The following is a 21,806-nucleotide window of genomic DNA, read 5'->3' as shown; positions in this document are numbered from 1 at the left end:
CCCTCTTCACCCTTTAATGTTTATTTACTTGTTGGATGTAAACTAACTCCAATCATTATAGGTGCAAGATTGGATGACCCTGAGAGAGCTCCTACTTCTCACACACACACCACCCACCAAGAGGAGACAAGGGGAGAAGGACATGGAGTCTAGGATAACGGTCCGTGTACCATTTGATCGTCCCTTTTACCACTGAGTTCCCTTCCCATTAGAACTAAATGAAACAAATAGAAGGGGAACTAACGGGACATGTGTCTTGAGCGGGTGTTTTATCCGTGCGGTCCTAATGCAAGCCGGTTCATATTACATGTATTCAGTTCTTTAAGTATGACTTTCGTATTTAAATAGCAAAAGTTGAGGTGCGCCTATATGTAGCCCACGCTACTGGGATGTTACTTACGGGTCTACGGGCAGTCTGTAGGCCTACTTTCTACTTGCAGGTGTTCGGTCCGTCTCGTATGTCGCTTCGCCTAGTTTTGTCCTCACAGCGACCCGTAGTGCACCCGACGATCACATGACAATTTCGGAAGTATGAGGAAGTAAGCTACAAAAACAAACCGTCTTTTATACATAACAATACGTGACTTTTGCAGTTATTAAGGCTTGATAATAATGGAGTCGACCCTTGAGCAGCATCTGGATGACACGTAAGTTCAAACCAGACTGTGATATTTTAACTGTTCGGACCATGTGAAGATGGCTGAACGCTGTTGGTTTGTGTCGTTGGCAGCATGAAGAACCCAGCAGTTGTCGGAGTGCTCTGCACGGATCAACAAGGACACAATCTGGGCAGTAAGAAAACACAGCTTGTTCTATCCTAGATTGATGTCTGTTTAATGCATATTTAGAACATACATTTGAATATTTGCAAAAAAAAAGAAATTCCAATCTGTATATTGTCCGGTGTTCTGGTAAGTATGGTAGTAAACGTGATATGGTTTGGAGCGTTGTCAAAGCAAAAAGGCAGTTTGGAGGCGTCATGTTTTGCTCTGGGAAATTGTCATGAGGCTTTTCCCGGTAGCAACACCGCCATGACAACATCTGTGGTCGGTGGTAAGATCCTTTTTCAGAAGGGCACAAGCCGATCTCAGTTGGTATGTAGCGACACGGACCTGCTCCTCCTCCTGCAAACTCCATGTAAATGAGTATCTTAGTGACCATGCGTTTGCCGTACATGTTTGTTTTTTAACTTGAAGTTAACTTATTGAGAATCTGGCACTTCAAGTAGCGCAGCGTCTTAAATAAAGTGGTGTATGTCTTAATGCGAGGCTCTAGAAATGAACACCAAGGGATTCTGTATTTGCTCATAAAGCCGGAAACGGGGCATTTGACCAATGTGTTGATGTTTAAGTTACATGTGTCCCTCTATTGTTTTAGCGTGTCTTACGGTCTGTGCAAAAAAAAGCAGCTTCGTAATCTGGCGAAATGCAGAAATGCACGTTTCTAAATGTTTCAAATACACACAATCAAATAATTGTTTGTAATAAAAAAACAAAATGTTCAACGTTTAGAGATATAGATGCTTAATGACATACATGGTCAATCAATATGCTAAGAATCCATGCTACTAATAAATAATAGCAAAGTGTGGCATAGAAGGATCTAATTTTTGCCAACTCCATTGTAAACACAATATAATTTACTTAATTGAAGTTGCATCAGTTTAGGAAGCCTTCTGTCTGAGTTTTTTGTTTCGGGCCAATTTAATCATAATAAAAATGAGAAATTTAATGTTGTCTTGCCCAGGTTGTTTACCTGGTTGTATCTCATTGGTTTGATTACAAAATTGTGATTTCACAGAGATTTGAATGGCCGTGCCAAAATGTCAAAGAGTTCCTTCGAGGGGAGCAAATCGCGTCACAAAATACAGGCTTATAGTATAGTCACCTTGAACAGATGGATCATTACTTTCTTAAAAGTGTTTTCCTTGCGATTAAACTCTATTTTTTAACTTTCCTAATGCGCAGGCCGTGGCTCCCTGTCTGATGAACATGGCGGCGTTGTGTCAGTTTTGGCCAAACAAGCTGCAGCTCTCATCAAAGACCCGACAGATAGTCCAACAGTGTGCTTGGAGTCTGAGTCAGGGTGAGTGTCTACACAACATTGTGTTTTCTGCTTAACCGCTTTATATATCCTCCTTTATTTTTATATCAGTGAATTTAAGGGTGCTGACTACAGTGGTTTTGATTAACAAGCATGGAGATCAATAAAGCCTGGGGACACACATTTTTGAAAGACATCCAACGTCAAAGACTGAGGGACCATTGTTTGTCATTCAGACCGAGCAACAAGTCTTGGCAAAGGAGTTGAGCTTTCATTTGCACAACTGTACTGCCACCTTCTGGAGTTTGCACAACATCTTCTGGTTTAAGGGTCGTGACCGGTTACTAACTAAAACCAATATTCACTTACTGTTATCCTTTCTTTTATAAAATCACCAACAATATTAATGCAGGCTTAGATAATTGGTATAAAGGTTATAGTACTGAACAGTCCTACAATAAACAGCCAAACTGCATTGTATTCAATGGAGTTGAATGACAGACGTGATAATTGATAAGTCAAAACTATAGCATACTGAATAATATTAACAATAGTTCTTCTTCACCGGGTGAATGTTAGTCTCACTAAATTGAATTTGTTTACTTGTTTTGTAGAAACATTCTGGTGAGGAGTCATGGCAACATCACGGTAGCAGTTCACAAGATAGCGTGTTGAAGACAACGCGATGGAGTTTTATATGTAAAGAAATGTAGATGCATGGCACACAAGTATTATTACGCATCCTGTTTGAACTGCAGTAAATGTCTTTACCAACACGCATGCCAGTTTCCTAACACTTGCTGTGAAATACACTTTGGAATTTATTTATGAATATGTACATCAATCTGTCACTAGTGCTTTAATAAAAATGCCTCAGCCGTGCACCTGCTTTGTGTGTCTTTTTCATCATTCTTGTCCTTTAATTCACGGCTCTAAGCCACAAAGAAAAACATTTTTGTTGTTGTTGACGTTTTCTGTGTTAAGTATTCCATTCCTTCCTCTGCTGGCTGTATTGTAGCCACGCGATGCATTTTCTGTAGATTTTACGCAAATATCAAGTAGAAGCATGTTGACACGACCCACCGGGCGACTCATCTCTGAAGGTATGCTTTGGAGGAATGCCAATCGGAGGAGAACCCCGCGAGCGGTTAACGTTACTTCTGAGTGGCGCAGACTGCCAGTGAGCAGGCGTCGCTCTCTCTCTCTCTCTCTCTCTGATGATGTCCCCTGCTACGTCTCAGTCACGTGGCTCTCCTCGGTGAGTACTTGGCTCTCTTTGCTCCTCGACGGAGTGAGCGAGGTTGAGGCTGCGATGTGAGAAGCAACTCGGGAGAGACTCGCGCGTAAAAGGCAAAGTTATGGCACGTTCATCCTCAGAGGAAAAGGTCCCGCAGCAGTCCCTCTCTGTCAAAAAGTCCCTCCTCGGCGATGCGCACATCCTTCTGGGACTCACAAACCCGGGGCGAGAAGACACCAAATTACGCGTCAAATTGAACTAATTGAATATTGGGGCAGCACCGCGTCGAGGACTGAAGGATATTTCAGGTATGGACTCATTGCACGCACAAGACAATGTTATAAATACAAGTAAAACTTTTGACTATAATGTTTTTTTGTTTTGTTGTAACAACCGCATCCTCCCTGGACAAATCAGACCTAAGTTACAATGTAAACTTTTCTCCTCAGTTTGCAAAGTTGAGTTGGGCGAGGGCCACAATGCAACAGGGCTGTGGAGTAAAGATAACCAGCTCACAGCCACACACGGTAGGACCGGTTTTCCTTCTGCAATCATACGAGTGTGTGTGTGCGTGGACTAAGACCAAAGCTTTCAGGGAAACACTCGGGGCTTAACTCCATGCAGAAGGTGTAAGGCTTTGGTCGGATGGTTCGAGGCAGTGAAACTCTATCTTGATTGATGAACTAAGCAGGCAGACATTATGATCTAAAGGAAATAACACACGGGAGAGTTATGGGGACTCATTTTAACAGCCAGACTAATGCAAACTATTATCTATTTTTAGAGCAACAGTTCTCCTACACTTCACTGCAATGCAGAGCCTCAAAAAACTCTGCTATTGCTCTGTGGTCCAGGTCTTACACATTTTTTTTTTGGACAAATATTTGTATATATTTTTTCCACATTACAGAAAAAAACATAAACAAGGCACATTAGAAAGTGCAGATGAAAGTAAATATAGGCAAATATTTCAAATAGAAATATCAGAGGCATGATTTGTAGTTGCGGGGTTACTGACTGTTTCTCAGAAGAGACGGAAATAAAAATAGCAGTAGAGCGTGACTGATATGTACATGCACAGATAGATACTTATTATGCCCCACAAATAGAATGCTTCCTTAACGGTAGGCAGCAGGGTTACAACACAATCTCCCTCGAGGAACTCCTTAAAGAAGCTCCAAGTCTTTGTAGATGTTATATTTCCCTTTATCTACTTTATCTATGTGTAAGTTTCTATAGGGAGAGGCACTGGAGTAGTCCCCCTATCCAATGCTGTATAGGCCTGTGAACAGATCTTCAAGCCATTGCAATTTTATGTTTAGCTTCAAGAAGAGAAAATGCAACCATCTTCTTTTTGCTATTGTTATAAGTACAATTTTTGGACATAATGGAAGTTGTTGTTTGATACAGACAGATTGTAATAATCTCTTTCCAGGAATCTTGAATGAGGGTTCATTTCCAGTGGCAGTGAGCCAAGCTACCTTTATGTTTACCACATTTATCACCCGGTGTATTGGGGTACATGCGATGCAATGTATGTTCTCATCACCCATTTATACTGGAGAAGGGTGAACCTTGAGCTTATTGTTTGGACTTGCCGCTGTAGACACGTGTCCCGCCACCCTTCTACAGCGATTTCTTCATTCGGGGCTGAGCACCACGCGAGCCTTTTGTCATCTAAGGATTCTTTTCCTGCAGCAATGATAGTCAGAGGAAACTTCAGACCAGCGGATCCATAATGGCTGAGAGCTATCTTTTCTAAAGAATTTAGAGAGGGAAGATTTGTCTGTGTTATGAAGCTTCTTATCTGAAAACATGGTTTGTAGCTATGCTAAACTTTGCAAAGTGTCCCCCGAATATGTGAGTATACTGTCAGTGGTTTTTTTTTAACAAAGGGGTTTGCAGTGCGCTTCTTTAAAGTGTTAAGTTCGCTTAATAGAGGTAGACATAGAGGGGGGGTTTGGAAGTTCCATCCTTATCCAGTGCAACAATAAGTGGTGTTCAAACCAAATATGAGGCAGCTCGTCCTATTTGGGCAGCCCAATGGTATCCCTGGAGGTTGGGGAGTTTTAACCCAGCTCTGTCACATGGTATATAACAAGGTCATGCGCAGTCTTGACCGTCTATTGTTCCAAATGTAATTACAAAAAGCTGTTTCATTTTAATAAAGAAATTAGAAGGAGGAGCGAGTTGGATGGATTGAAAAAGGTACAGGCATTTAGGAAGAATATTCATCTACAGAATATTAATACATCCAGTTATGGAAGTGATGACTCAGTCACAGGGTTATGGTTAGTGAGTACCATGGATTCTATGGGAGGCGCTATTTTATCACAGAGGTGTCTGAAGGTGTCCACAATATTCCTAAATGGTGTATTTAGTGATTTAGAGTTTATCCCTCAGCACTAACCTTATAACCTGAGAAGTTACCATATGTTTCTATTCAACTTAAAAACAAGGTTTTAGATGGTTTCAAGTCTGTCAGAACGAGCACTATATCATCAGCAAATAACCCTATTTTATTCTTAGCATCATTAATTGTGACACTAGTTATCTCACTACTGCCTCTAAATTCCATTGCCAGAGGTTCAATGGCCAGGACAAAAACAAGAGGAGAAAAGGGACATGTGATGCCTCTACAGAGAGAGAGAGATGTTTTGATACCATATATTTGGTCATTACTGAAGCACCTGAGTCATGATGTAGTTTGATCCAACTAAGGAAGGAGTTGCCTACTCCAAGGCGGTTAAGCACTTCAAATCGGTATTCATTTGTATCATTGAGGTACATTTCTGTCTCAAGTTCTTTGATTTCTTTTTCTTGCTCCATCAATTTTCGGTAATGTTTGTTAGATATGCTGCTTGTACAGCAGATATGACCTGGTCTGGCCACCTTTTTTTTTTAAGAGGATGTATTCACTGGAGAGCAAATGGGTTTCCGTGTTATTGGCTGCTTCAGTCTCAACATTACTTGTACTTGCATGTCAATACGGATACTAATGCTCGCCATCAATTCAATCTCACCACAACAGACTGCCAGAATTCAACACTGAGTAGGCCACCTCACCATTCAGCCAAAGTTCAGCAGCATATTTCCGACCCCCTATTTTGTATTGGTGCAAAACCTTGTTTACTATTTTAATCACTTTCCTGATTAAAACAAACCAAAGAGCATAACAACCTGATTACTGTGATCAAATCAAATGCCTCCGCCACAAAATTGATTAGATTTGACTGATGAAGGTGTCCCCTCATATCTCTGTACCGCCCCCTCCTCTCGGCTGTAAAAGGCACGGCTGACTCTTGTTGACTACGCTGTCAAATAGTTATCTTTGTCTAATAGCTTTTCTTCATCTTATTAGCATTGAGAAGGGTGTGTCTTCACTTCCCATTAAAAAAAAAGTGTGCTTCCCAGATAATTCATTTTAAAAGATACTGTGAAATGTTATACCAAGAAGAGGGATCGGCACCAAATAGTATTTAAATTGTTGTGTAGATAGAGCTATTTATGTCGCTGCTTTCATCAATTGTGTATTTATATGGTGTATGTATACTTGTATCTCATTACGGTCCACTCCTTGTTGCAGGTGTAAAAAATAATCTTGTTGCAACCATAGTTACAAGTGCCCCTCAACCAACGTGAGGATGACACTCGGAGAGTCCTGAGTTTAATCTCCATCTCCAGAGGCTTCAGGCATTCTACCAAATCTGCATTAACAGGTAACTCAATAAGCCAGTTAAGAATGACTATTATCATGTGCTGCTGCTGCTGCTGCTGCTGACCAGTGACCATAGATGGGTTTCTCCCTTGTTACACTTAGTTACTTGGTACCTACGGTATGTAGAACGTGGTCGACGTGTTAGGGTTTTGCTGTTGTTGTAGCGTTTCCAGGACGAGGAACATATTAATGATTGTGTCCTGGTCACTGCTCCTGCTGCTGTTGGATGGATCAGCAAGTTCTTCCCATACACAATGCAGAAGTTTGTACCTTCACTGACAGATGTGGTGCGACATAGCTGGGACTTCCAACCAGTTGAAAGTGAGGACATTAATGAGCCATATAGCTAATGGGGATTGATTTATTACATGAAAACACAACAATATGTTAAGGGAAAGGATGTTGGTGCCATGCGGTATGCACCCCAAACCCACAGCCCCCAGGACACCCCACATTTGTGTTTCCCACATTTCTTAATCAATTCCTAAGCTTACCTTTACAGCTTTTGTTGCTTTGCAACCTCTTGCAGTGCCATGGAGCCTGTCTAGCATGCTCAAGGCAGGATTTCAACAATTTCCTTGAAATGTAGGTGGAGGAGGGTTGCGTCCGGTCCGACCTGAAATGACAGCTGACAGGACCCGCCGAGATCACTCCTTAAAAAGTTTGACAGCAATGTTAATATTGATAGACCGACCCATAGCTGCTTCTGGTTGGGTGTTTGTTACTGGTGGAAACCAGCCTCCCCTGCCCCCTTCACTGTTTGCAAACAGCTAAGATGCCAGCCATACCTATTGACCCGCTGTGAAAAGAGAGTCTTCCTCCCAGAACTACCGCTTCAGCTTTATTAAGCTTTCAAACTGGTTTAAACAACGCGTGCTTTCAAACACGTGGTATGAGAAAGGAAATGTTCCCTACACACTTCTTAGACTTGAAGGATACAAATGCACAACTGCAAAGTCAGTAAAACATAATGCAACTTTTGTTTTCAAGAACTCCGCAGGGCCCCTTTAAGACCTTTTCAATTCGATCAGTCTTCATCCGCCGACCTGGACTTGTAAATAAGCTTTGAGCGCAAAGGCTGTATATGTCATATAGGGACAGATTTAGAAAATTTGGACATTATTCACATTAACCTTACAAAAATTCTTATATTACACTAGGAGAGGAATGTAAAACTTGGAGAAAGAATCTCAGGGTGAAAATATGCAGTAACATTAGTTGCTGTTTCCTACATTATGAACTGCTTATGTCACGTTGATCAAAATGCATTGTACTGGTTCTCTGTTCAGTAGTTTTAAAATACCCAGTCATTAGTCAGATGCAAAACGGTTGAACCAGTTGACATACAGTACCAAACATACCTTTCCCAAGACTGGTACTGTAATCCGTCAAGCGTGTTTTAAAGACAATACTGGGCAATACTTCATGGATTAGCCCACTCTTATATTGACAACATGGCGAAGCATTCTGACTATCTTGTTGCTAAGGAATGACACAATGACTTGTCATTCTCGTGGCACAACATGTTCGTTGCTACTAATATTTACTTTTGATAGATGAACTAAGGACTTGGGCATCCATTGCATGGTGCCATTTGTAGGAATTATTGAAAAGAGATGCACTTTTTTGCCATTGATAAGGATGGTTTTATAAATGTACCAAGACTACGGAGAAAAAAACTATAATACCCCACTACAATGCTCTGATCCCCAATCCCACATGGCTCAAGCCCTGAGACGCCCGGCACATTCACAAACAGGCACTTAACCGAACTCTGAAGAAAACCTCTGCACAGCACATGGGGGAGAAATACTTTCCTCACAAGTACACTGGCCCAATTCATTCCCCCTTTAATCCGCTCTGTGCTCTCTGCTTCTTATACATGTCTTAGTCGGACTGAGTTGCCGATGCTGGCTACAAAGGACTGGTGACAAACCCAGGTTTCCTGCACCTTCTCCCTCTACTCTGTTCAAGGCCTCTTTGCTTTCCAGCATGTGAGGCTAGAAAGTCATGTCACAACTTGATTTCTTCAGGTTTCATTAAGTGTCCTGGTCGATGGTCATTATTGGATCTGATATACTTCAATCAAAATGATTTATGACACAGGTAGCAGAATAGTGATAATGTGTATTTTTTCGTTATATGGGAAACACAGTACTTGTTGACTTTACTTGATCCTTATGAGTTGCATTCATATCTTCACTACAACATACGACTTGTCAATGCGTAGTGTGGTGATGGTGCCGTGTTATAAAGTAGACTAGCAGCCTGCTAGACTGAAGATAACCCCTCTCAAAGCACTAGTCCACGTGTGTACATATATAACATATAAAACAAATACATGTGAAGATACATTTAAATTCTTAATGATACTTGATATTCCCTAATTAATATTCTTACCTTTTTTTTTACAGATATAGATTTTTTATTATGTCACTTTGACCACTCCAAGGTCAAAGAGAGGCTTAAACTAAATCAATGTTGGTAGCACTAAGATAAACTGCAGTACAACTTGCTCGCCGTTCCTCATCATAATTGATTATCCCCCCATTTGACTGCCCTCTACCAAATTCCGGCGCTTAAAGGATTAAACCACATACAGCTATAAAATATCACCAATTTCCTCACCAACAACCTAAAATGTAGCCCCCGATGCCAAAGCCATGTTACGTGCTGTCAATAAGCCTTGTGATACAAATGATTGAACGTTTGGACTTAATGAAAACACTGCTGAGACATTGAGTCTAGTGCAGAATATGTAATAAGAGAAAAGGAGGTGGAAAATTAACTTTGTTTTGTTGCACTGTAACTCAATGACTTAACAAGTCAATACAGTATTCCTGTCTACTGTCCGGTCTACGGTCCTTTCACGATCCTTCAGGGTCATAAGAGATTCATGTCAAAGGTCATGAAAGGGGAAAAATACTTTTTTAACATGTTAGCCCACAGTTTATGTTAAGTTGGTTGAAGTAAAGGCACTTTAATAAAAAACAAATAAATAAAATACCTAGAAAAGAATCCTGGTTGTTTTAAAGAAGGATCCTGCTTGTTATGCTAGAATATGTGAATGTCTCTGATCACGCAACCTATGAAATTGTGAAGTGATGTTTTAATGACTTTTTCCCCGCTTCCCGCAGTTAAACAAAGGCAGCCATGAACCTGTTCAGGAAGGATGCCTCAAAGAAGGAGAAAGCTAAAGAAATCAATTATGAGGATCCTCCAGATGGAGGTTGGGGCTGGATGGTGGTGCTGCATTGTTTCCTGGTATGTGCGCCTCAGCTGTTTATGATCTCTGTCACATCTCAACGTGCAACTATTACATAATATAAAAATGTATGTATCTATCTCACACACTCTTAGTTTGCACTGATCTCATCTCTCTCCCATTTGTGTGTGTGTGTGTGTGCTTGTTGGTGTGTGTGTGTCCCTCCAGGTAAACGTCCTGGTGATGGGAACACTAAAGAGTTTTGGCATCTTCTTTGTGGCTTTCCAAGATGAGTTTGGAGGCTCATCAGAAAGCATCAGCTGGATTGGTTCCATCATGTCCAGCTTACGTCTGTCGGGAGGTTTGTAACAGAATAAAGCCACCATTCAATTTAAACACTTATTTGAAGACAATTATATTTTATATTCTACTCATGAACACCATAGGATTGCAAAGTGAGTTTAGATCTTTGTGCTTCTTCTCCAGCGCCCATTGCCTCTGTAGCCTGTGCCAAGCTAGGAACCAGGGTGACCTCCATTGCTGGGGCGGTGCTGGTCAGTGGAGGGTTCATCATCAGTATTTTTGCCAACAATGTGGTATACCTCTACGTGAGCATGGGAGTCATAGTCGGTAAGTACACATTTGTGGAAGGCCAAAATATCTCAATTAGTCCCAAACTTGCTAATAACTGTGAAACCACAAAGCCATCCAACGTATCCTCTACAGGCGGACAACTCCTGCAGTCCATCTAGATACATTTTTTCTCTTTTCCTAACATGTTCCTGTTGAAGACACCGTGTCTGATAGTGATACTCTTCTTCATTCTCCTTAGGAATTGGTTTTGCACTACTTTACCAATCCTTCTCAGTTGTAACAGCGCTGTACTTCCGAAGGAGGTTGGCGACAGCGTATGCGATTGGGCGCTCCGGTATGGGTTTGACTTTTGCCCTTGCTCCCTTGACCCAGTGGCTGTTGGACCGGTACGCTTGGCAAGGTATGCAGTCTATTTCTGTTGATTTCTGGTGCAAAAACGGTATAATGTATGCAAGTATGTTTCCAGATGTATTTCCTTTTTAAAGTAGTTGACATTCATGGTCCTGAGGTCTCTTTGTCCCCCTGCAGGTGCAATGCTGATTCTTGGAGGGCTCATGCTGAATCTGGTAGCCACTGGGATGCTCCTGCGACCAATCTATGTGAAGCCTCCAGTTTCAAACCCGAACTCTTGTCCAATTCAAAAGAGCCCTTCTGCCTCCCTTAAGAGCTCCTCAGGGAAGGAATACACCAAGAGCTGCTTGAATGGCTCCTCTCACGTATCCAATGGCATCTCCAAAACAGACTCATTCCCATTCCCTCCTCTTCCTCCTTCTCCTTCTCACGGGGATACGGAGAACCCTCGGGGCCAATGTACTCGAAGACTACATGACCAGTCGGTGAATCCTGAACTTACCGGACTTGTCCTCAATGGTGTAAATGGAGAGCAGCCCCAGGACTCGGGTCAGTGTAAACCCACATCTCTAGACATCTCATCGGAGCACCACGGCAGCATGAATGGGTCCACCACTGTAGGAATTCCTGTGCATGCCAGCACTCCAAGGGAGGTGACCGTAAAGCAAACCAAAGTACTGGATTTCTCCCTGCTAAAGGACCCATTCTTTTGTATCTACACTTGGTCCTTGGTCTTCAGCCAGTTGGCCTACTTCATCCCCTATTTCCACCTGTCTGCTCGAGCCAGAACCCTGGGCATTAATGCTATGGATGCTTCCTTCATCATCTCTGTGGCAGGTGAGGAACCCGACAGTTTCCAACAGGAAATGTTGGATCTCCTCAACGGTTCGATGACGGTTTCCATAAATTGAGTTTCAGATCAAACACAAATTCGCTTCTTACATATAGAAGCATTGACATACCTTTCTGTTTTGATGCAGTTTAATAGTTTTAACATTGAATCTGGTGGATTTAATCCAAACTATTCTCATTACAAAATGGGTTGAGGAAATATTCCTTTTCTGGATTATTCAGCAGTCTGCTTGGGGACGCTCTGTAGAAAAGGGAACAGACTCCTGATTGAGCGGAGGGTGGATGGCTGCCAGTTGTCTGCGAATGTGGCTTTCAGCAGGGATTTTACAGTGATTTTGAAAAGGGAGATCCAAGTTACTTCAAGACTGGGTTGAAGAAGCGATGCAAGAAAAGTACTCAGTCAACTTTTAGCTATTAATTATTTGTGAGCTGCTCAGACTCTGCAGTCTTATGTAACGGATGTGCTTACATAAAAGCTGAACTTTGTTCCACTGGCTAGGTTAGGGTGGCTTCAGCAGAATCCCATTGATGGGGCCACTCCATTATTTAAAGGAAGCAGAATTAACATTTTGACCACCGCCCACATGTGCGAGGGATTCTCGATGATGGCTTTGTCGGACTTGTAAATAATTGGGGGCAAAGGGGAGTGCCAAGATCCATGACCATGGTTCCCTGGGCAAGCTGGGAATGCTATCAATGATGCTGCTGGGCGTGTGGCACAGTGAATGGTAGCTCCTGTCTTGCCAGTGTATGATTGGGTGAATGATGACATATAGTGTTGAAGCATTTTCAGTGGTCGGAGGACTATAATTGGATTATTGGAATCATGCACAAATGGCTCTGCTTTTGGGTAGATTGTCCTAATAATCTGAAGGACTGTTTTGGTGTCATTTACATGTACGTTATACTTTACGTTGAATAGCCTGTGAATATGCAGCTTTTCCTTTTGTCAGCATCGTAGCCTTCTGAAAATAACTGCAGGGGGATTGAGCCAAAACTAATATTGGTGTCAAATGACATGGCTGGATAAAATGATACAGGATTTACTCAAATTAACCGACAAAACCAGTTGACTTTGTCCCTAAACTAGTCCCAGCATTGTTGTTTTTTTGGCCAAAAAACAGTGGCATCGCGCAGCAAGACTGACCAATTATTTTGATTTTGACGTGTTCTGTCACATTCTCTCTGTGTGCTGAAAGAGAGACAGAGCTAGGGAGACGGGGTGCCAGCCACACCACAAAGCCATCGCCCAAGTGTCCCACTGTCCCTCTTTCCCCCAACTAGCGCTCGTCATAAAAGCCCATTGACTCGGCGGAGCGAGAGAAGGCCGCTGTCGTCCGGGTCAGTCTGTTCATCAACCCTCAGCCACCAACACTGTAGCTGTGACTGGAGTTGCTAGGCAACACCTAACTGAGTAAAGTTGTTGGCGTGATGACAAGAGGGGCTCCCAATTTCGTTAGAGTTCGGTCCTGAAGTGGCCTATCCTTTGCCTCGGAGCACTGAGTCTGAATACGTAAGAAAAAAACGAGGAGGCAAGACAAGCCAACTTCCACCTCTGAGAAGCTGGGAAAACCAACATGTCTTTTATAAGCGCTTTGCTTTAATTTAGTGACACGTTTTCCCCCCCCTTGGAGCAGAGGGAATTGCCCCTGTCCGTGCAACCTCCCGACGGTCAGTTATTGCACAGGAGCATGCAGAAAGTATACATCTTCTGTACCTGTCATACCCCCTCCCCTGACTAAGGGGAGAACTAACGATGTGCCTTATGCAGTTGGCTCAATGTGCTACTTGGAAAGGCCAAATTTAAACTGCATTGTACTGAATTTGAACAAGAACAGCTGCAGGCCTGAAACAACCTGCTGGGGCTAAAACACACAAACAAAGTCACAACTTGTCTGTGTGCAAGCAGGGACACCCCAGGACACTAGAGGAGGACACATAAACATAGCACAGCTGCCTCATGTCGTCTCTCTACCCTCGGAAGAGAGAAAGGCTCTTGAGTGTCTTATGTAACGAAGGTAGAGGTTTTCACTGACAAGGCATTGTGTTTGTTACTTATTAGTCAAAGCCTTGAACAGTGAAGATGTAACTCCGCATCTCTTATTCCATCCACTTGTTGATTTATGGAGATTTATTTAACCATTATACACAACCCAGATAGATCTTTATTCTTAACTTGGTAACTTATCCTAACTCATCCATATTCAGCAGAACATGCACCTGTTTCCGTGTCAGTGGCTGCAGGCTGTGCAGTTGTTGGTGCAGAGGCTGAGCAAAGGGCCGGTGACTGATCTGCACAGAACCAGTTTGTTTCATTGATCAATGGCTCAGCGCTGCCTCCTTGTAGCTATTCCTGCGGCGGTCAATACACCCCTGCAGCTTCCGCACTGCCGATCGCGTTCCAGTTGACCTCAGCAGAGAAGAGCACATATCTGCCCAGTCATCATACCCCACTGGAGCAAACAATCAATCAGAAGGGCCGGACTGCGAGTAGTTTCCCTTGGTGTTGCAAGTGTGATACAGATATTAACAGATGCTAATCTTGTTTGTGGTAGTATTCTGTCTTTAGAGGACAGCAACAACCGGCACTCAAAGTAGATTTGTTATTAATTCCGTCCTTTGTAGACCTTTGTAGTTTAGTTGTCCCACCTATAAGCACACGCAAACAAACACACACATAGACACACACACTCACACACACTGCCTCCACACTGTTATCTCAGACAAAAACTGCATGATTTTTTTTTAAAGGACCACATTTTATGGTAATCCATTCAATAGTTGTCAATATATACTTCACCGAAAACAAAATGTACCAGGTGGTGACACTTTCGTAGGAGGCAGGTATCACCAAAGTTATCCGGGTTCACTATCTGGGAACCATCAATGTCTTCATAAAATGTCATGGCATGCATCCATCCAACTGATATTTCCGCCTGGCTCTAACTATCTGCATGGAAGGGTACTGTTCAGGCTGGTGTTTTCTTTTAATTTTTTTTAATTTCAGGGATCCGACTCATTATTGCATCCAATTCACAAAAGAAACTCTCAGGAAATTTGCCTTGTGGTATTACATTTTTTCCTAGTGCTTAACAATCAATCTGCTTTATTCAGTTAATTACTCAGCTGTAGAGTGGATCTCTTTTGTAAATGTCAAAACGTTAAGCTTCCTGATTATTGAAGAGGTTTTGTCAAAAGGTTTAGAGAGCTGTGATGCTTTGTTTTTTGGATCCCATCAAAAGCTCCATCACCAAAGAGCAGCTTATACCTGAATATTTTATTGTATGAATTCCCTAGTCTGCCTCTCTTCTCTTACTCACTCCTTAAAGAAACAGTGAGGAATATCTTCCTTTACTTTCTTTAACCATGATGATTAGATTTATCAGTAATGTTTTCCAAGGAGTTTTAAAAACGGAAAAATAGGCAATCAAAGCCTAGAAAAAAGTAAGCCGATGAGTTTATAATGAAGTCTCGTTTTTCAACATTCATCTTAATCTTGTACTTTTGCTTTGATATTGCGAACCCTGACCTTGTTTGCCTTGGTTGCAGGAATCACAGAGACCATCGCCCAGCTGGCCTCAGGCTGGGTGACAGACAGGAACCTGTTCCATAAATACCACTACCACAAGGCCTACCTGATCCTCTGTGGCCTGGTCAACCTGCTCTCCCCACTGGCAACCTCTTACTTCCTGCTGATGGTTTACGCCGTCTTCTTTGCAGTCTTCTGCGGTGGATACATGGCCCTTCTCCTCCCCGTTCTAGTAAGGAGATCCCACTATTGAAACACGACTGCTATGCTTTTGTTAGAACCGACCTGTGAAGGGAGCCTTGTAGTAGCTTTTGTCATATTTTGCATGTAATGCACTAGGAAGAATTCTAATATGGGCTCCCAGATTATGGATTGATGAATAATAAATAATCAGACAAGACTAAATGCTCAGTTTTAAAGGCCAAGCCCAACGATGACTGCAAAACCGAAGGTCTCGGGCCCACGGACTGTGTGTGCGTCTCTTACTGCAGACGCTGGGTGATGTGGAATATATATATATATATATTCCACATCACCCATGTCAATATAATTTGACTTTTCAGAGAATCCTGCTAATGTCAGTAGTTAATTTACCAAGAAAGACCCTTACAGTAATCACTGACTCTCTAATTGAATCACACACTATATTGTTGGGAATTGTGGCTTCGTTACATCGTTGTGTCACACACTGATATAGAAAATGATCCTTGAAGCAAACTTCGACTTAATGGGTGAGAATGAGAACAAAAACTTTAGGAATTTATGTGTTGGGATTTTCCTTGTCTCAAAGGGTAGGACATGAATCTGGGCCTGAATACTTGCGATTAGTAGGAAAAAACATTCAAACAAGTCTCCTCTGCCTGCTTCCTCTCACCTTGTTTGTTGATGTGATGTTATCTCATGACCTTCACTTGGTATTTTTCTGAGAGACATGTGCATTTAAAGTAATTTAAAGTTTAAACAAAAAGGTCTCTCCACCAAAAACATTCAGTACACAATTCCTGGATCGTGTTGCAACTCCCGTATGGAGTGACGGGTCTAGTTAGAGTGCTGCTTCCTCGTCAAACTGTTGCCAACGAGAAGCTTCCAGAGGCAAGGATTATGTGCATGTTTCACAAATTTACCAGTCAAATGTAGACCTCCACTATATCCACATTCTTACCTTGCTTTTTTGTTTATATGGTTTTTAGTCCACTTCTGGAAGCAGGTTTTCTTGCTATTTTTTGCTGTGTCAACACGCAGATATTTTAAAACTGACGTTGAACTAAAACTGTTACAACGTGGTGGTTAGATGAAGAACATGCTATTTGCGTAGGGTTTGAAATGCAGCCAAAACACCTTTCTTTCCATATTTTGCCAGGTCGATCTTGTGGGGTCAGAGAAACTCAACAACTCCATGGGCTTCTCTATGTTCTTCGTCGGCCTGGGTTGCCTGACAGGACCTCCTTTGGCAGGTGAGAGGATCAAGTCCTGGAAAGCCTTTAGTCAAACATGTGCTGACCCATTTTTCTATTGTTACTGTCCTGAATTGATCTGTTGCACAGAGGGCGAAGTGAGGATAACATAGTTCACACATGTGTGTTTGTGTGCTTCAGTCCATTAAAGTGTCAAACTATAAGTGTGCGAATGGACGTTGTTGAAGGCACTGCAAGGAAATATGAGCCTCAAGTGTTCCCTCTTGTCTGTGTGCATGCAGTCCTTATGGAGAGTGAACACTGAACACACTGCGTATAGTTCCCTCTGAGACTTTTGGCTTGGTATAAAAAAGAAAATTCATACAAAAAGGGGCTTGGTCATGTCGTCTCGCCTTGAAGTGCGTTAAGTAGAACAACAGGGTTGTGTTCATGGCAGGGGTTTGAGTCACTCTCCGTAACTGATCACAGGTGGTCTTTGTTAAGTCTTAGAGGAACCTGTTTATTACAGTTTCTGTCCCTACAACAGGTTGTGAAATAACTAAGTCAGTCAGGACAAGGATCAAAAATAGAATAATCTGCGTAAAAGCATGGACTATATGTGGCTGCAAACTAAACCAGTTTTTATCCAAACAAGACTGACACTTGCTTGCAGCTTGCACAACATACTCGCTTAGTGTGGCCCACGTTGAACATGTGGGTTCCCTTGAACCCATTGACATGGAGCAAGTAAACTGAGTTGAGCAGTCCCTTCAAAGGAGCATATGGGTTTCAGTGTTGAAATATGACTAATGACCCCCTTTCGGCATGTATGGAAATAGCATGTGGCTCTGTTTACCATCCCTGCTGTTCCACTAAGAAACAAACCTAAGGCAAATTAAGGTCCTTCCTTATGAAAACATTGTTGTCATATCCAGTTCTTCCGGATTGCTAACTGTGCAATAATTTATCTCAGCATCAGCTATAGGTTAGTCGTACCTGCTTGTTGTCTGGACCAGTCACACTTTTCTGTCTAGTGAAAGGTCAGTATTGTTTACACCCGAGTCACACGTCAAAAGTGACCTCTGATCATTTTGTAATTTAGACATATAGAGAATGTGTTAAACTAAAAACGTGAATGGTTCACTTTATACATTTTAAACTACTACTTCTACTTGAAACTAATAGCTTAACATTGGTACGTTTGTCCTCAATTATTTCTACTATGAGCTTTAATTACAAAAAAAACACATTTTGTGCCATAATACAACTTTTTATCACATATTTTTATGGTACATTGTACAGTACACTGTTTTTAGTATACTTTTTTGGTTAACAATACTGTAACATGTCTAATATTTGTCATTCCATTTTTGACAATATGGAATTACATTTATCTTAAATATCTATACCTATACTAAAGTCAAGCAAGTTTTACCTTGGTAAACTTTCTATGTATTTTTTTTGTTGTGTAGCACTTTCTAAACTGTACTTACTTCACATGTATCATTTTTACAGAACAAACTCATTTGCAAATCTAACTTGCATACAAGGGAATTCACACAGATAACAATTAGAAAAATGTACGAATCATTATTATTATTATTACTTATTATTCATTATAGTGTTTTTCAGGGTCGTAAAAAACATAATTCCACTGTTTCCACACAAAATAGAGCACAGAAATGTAAGAAATTACATTACAATTGTCATTTTATTTATGTCATTTTAGACCCACTCATTGTGTTCATGTTCATTTCAAGTTTCAATTACAGCATGAAATCCCCAGAGCAACACTTCCAGCAGGCTTCCTCAGCTTGTGTCTACATGATAAATTATTAAAGGCATTGCTCCAAATGAAACCTGCTGTGTAAATTCAACACCGAGACAGATATATATATATATATACAGTATATATAAGTGTTACTATTTCTGTGTTTTGCAGGCTTCCTGTACGACTACACTCAGACATACGACTGCTCTTTCTACTTGGCCGGGCTCTGCTATCTGCTCTCCTCTGTCTCTCTGTTCCTGGAGCCGCTGGCTCAGCGCTGGAAGGCCAAGAACAAAGTGACCCGGACCAAGACAGCAGAAAGCAGCTGTAAGACCAACGGCTGCTTCACCCCCGACCGCCTGCAGAACGGCGCTGTGTAGGAATGAAACCCAGGGAAAGGCCTTCGATCCTGAACCAGCATGCTCACAACTTGTCGTGGGCTTGCATGCCTTGGACCTCGGACTCGAGCTTAAAGCGCGGACCCAAGTGACCCTTCATTTCAGCGGGAGTGAACCGCGGGCTGAGGGGAAACCCCCGGTAACGTCTGAGAACATGCAACGGTGGGGGCGGCGGCAGATATATGTTTATGTTGAACTATTAAAGAGCCAAAACTGTAGTGTTCTGCTGAATATTTACTACTTATTCTTGTTCTTATCAGAGAAAGATGCCCCCGAAACTAAGAATATAACTCATCCGACATATTTTAATGCTAGCTGCTTTGCAATCATAACAATTCTCCAATTACGCACCAAAACTGCATTCACTGCAGAATCCAATTATTTAGGTATTAGCACTGCAAACAAAGCTACGCAGTTTAGCTTGAAATTCTCTCTCCAGGAATTCTCCTCCTATTGTTTCTGTAATGGCATTTATTCAGAAGCACATATCCATGATGAATTACCTCTCAATTGATTTCTACGGAAGCCTGTGTCTGTAAACCTGTACTCACTGGTATGCACTTTGGGCCAAGTCGTGATTATGCTGCATGATATTTCTTCTGACCTCTATGGCGGATAATTAAGTTACTGAGCAGCCACTTAAAGTGAAAATGTGGCTTCTTTCACGTGGATGTCTAGTCAGTTAAATGTAGACAATTGAATTCCTCAGCGGCACCGATATATGAGAGAGAAACTTGATTTGTGCAGCTCACCGAGCCGTGCCGGCCGTGCCTTTTATGCACCAGGGTGCGTTGCGCACGAGCTTCTGACTCAGCTTTCTGCGTCAGGTTAGAGTACAGCGAGTGATGTATTGCCTCCAACGGCTCCGTTTAACATCCTCACTGATTGGACATCCACAACTTTCCCCTCTTAACTGCCTGCGTGACGTAATGTGCAACCTGCTCATCAAAGCCAAAAAGCAGCAAACGCCTCAGCACAAACGCCTCTGGCCCCAACTAGACCATTGCAGACACAGGGATGGAGTGTTATGCGATGATACGCTGCCCACACTTTCCTGTTAACTAAACCAGCATTACTAGACATTCAAACCTCAACATGTTGAGCTCATTAAGGACGCCTGTGCTTCTGTTCTGATTTCTTTCTGTCAGTTTCTCCCCGTAGATTGTGATGTGATTTTTCTTTCATATTTATTCATACCTTCATCTACTATCACGTTTTGACACATTTTACAGGGTTTGCATCAGATTTTTGCTTGCAAGCGAGCACACGTTTCTTTTGAAATGAACTCTTCAGCAGTGACTATTTCAAACCTACGGACAAGAAACTTGTTTCTTGCATGGCTCAGTAATCACTCCTTTTAACAACTTTTTTTTTTTTTTTTTACTGCAGAAAAGAAAACAGTCGCACCCAGCTCATTGTCTGTGAACTTTTCTATGCACACAGATAGTCATTGATAGATCTCACTCATCATCACATCATTCAACTGTTAACTGCAGAGATACACTGAGTGAAGAAGCCTGTTTGGTCACAATTCGGGTGCGATTCCCAAACATGTCGATCACAGTAAGACTGCTGATGAGCTCCGCTGAAGAGACGTGTTTTTTGTTCCATTGTACGTGATTTGAGTTTAGTTTTGTCTACCTTGAATGTCTGTTAATCTCCTGACTCATTGTGTTACGAAGAGGTTTTTGCTGCTGTTTCCCATTTAAACTGGAATGATAGAAAACTGTTGGCAAGCCTCTACAGTGCCTGCAGGCAGCCAGTAATTGGTATTGCAGTTTAAGATTATTTGGGGTTTATGTTTGGGGGTATGATGGTTGTTTTTGCGTGTTCAGTTTATTTCTTGTTTTTCACCACCGTTTGCCTTACACGGTACTGTGTTGTATCTTTACTAACTTTCCTGTGATGTCAGCCAAAGACACATTAGACACCTACCTACAACTTGAAGCTTCATGTTAGTCGAAAATAGCTCGGACTGTCGATATATATAATTAAAATCCCAATGTTCACCCATTATTGTCTTTTCGAGGTCTGAGGACAGAGCAGAAACGTGCTTTGTTACGCCGCCCTCTTGTGGCAAAGGACAGCCTCTACGCAAAGAATGCTGCCTCAATTAGTACCAAATTATTCCCCGTCGTCTCACTTTCACAATACTGAGCAAGGCTCTTTGTATTGTTTCAATAACGACAGTCATGCACAAAAGCTCTTTCGCCTCACGAGTTTCATTCACACGCGGTATGCTCTTGTGGTGGAGGGCCACTGAATATTTTGTACCATAAAGAATCTTTTATGAAATGTATGTGATGCTTTAAGTAGGTTTGGGTTTGGGATTATTTTACTTGTTAGTTATCTGGATATTTGAAGGAGTTGTACATTTGAGCGATATCTTGAAATAATTTGTGTGTCCCGTCCGCAGACGTCTTAAACACCTGCTGGTAATAATGAACTGTTGCAGCAAATGCATTTATGGGTAAAGCACTGTTATGTCAGTACGCTGTCTCCTGGACGTTTGAACTGATTGTTTAAAAAATATGCTTAACCAATCATAGATATCCAAGGTCATTCTTTGAGCTCTTTTTTTAAGCCTTGTAATAGTGCGCAGTCAGCTGAAAAGAACTGGCATATGACTGGAGTCTGCTTTTGTTTGATTCAGATAATAAATGAACTGATACCACACCAACGTCTGTCTCTCCGGGAGGAAAACACTCACAAGG

At 41.9% G+C, this 21,806-nt stretch overlaps 2 protein-coding genes across 2 annotated transcripts; both read left to right on the top strand.

Moving 5' to 3' along the window:
• Window positions 1–466: 466 nt before the first annotated feature.
• lamtor5 (late endosomal/lysosomal adaptor, MAPK and MTOR activator 5) lies at window positions 467–2,925 on the top strand. Its single transcript, XM_037480565.2, has 4 exons — window positions 467–647; window positions 731–792; window positions 1,968–2,085; window positions 2,658–2,925. Exons 1-4 carry the CDS (start codon window positions 613–615, stop codon window positions 2,716–2,718), a joined length of 276 nt encoding a protein of 91 aa, XP_037336462.1. The 5' UTR covers window positions 467–612; the 3' UTR covers window positions 2,719–2,925.
• Window positions 2,926–3,279: 354 nt separating this feature from the next.
• Window positions 3,280–21,325, top strand: slc16a4 (solute carrier family 16 member 4). Its single transcript, XM_037478095.2, has 11 exons — window positions 3,280–3,588; window positions 3,730–3,807; window positions 6,867–6,999; window positions 10,136–10,262; window positions 10,432–10,564; window positions 10,690–10,833; window positions 11,036–11,197; window positions 11,326–11,985; window positions 15,550–15,761; window positions 16,890–16,983; window positions 18,866–21,325. Exons 4-11 carry the CDS (start codon window positions 10,152–10,154, stop codon window positions 19,072–19,074), a joined length of 1,725 nt encoding a protein of 574 aa, XP_037333992.2. The 5' UTR covers window positions 3,280–3,588; window positions 3,730–3,807; window positions 6,867–6,999; window positions 10,136–10,151; the 3' UTR covers window positions 19,075–21,325.
• Window positions 21,326–21,806: the final 481 nt, after the last annotated feature.

Source organism: Pungitius pungitius, chromosome 1, assembly GCF_949316345.1.
Source record: "Pungitius pungitius chromosome 1, fPunPun2.1, whole genome shotgun sequence".
NCBI lineage: Eukaryota > Metazoa > Chordata > Actinopteri > Perciformes > Gasterosteidae > Pungitius > Pungitius pungitius.
Note: the sequence above shows the minus strand (reverse complement) of the source record. Positions and strands in the feature narration are given on the sequence as shown.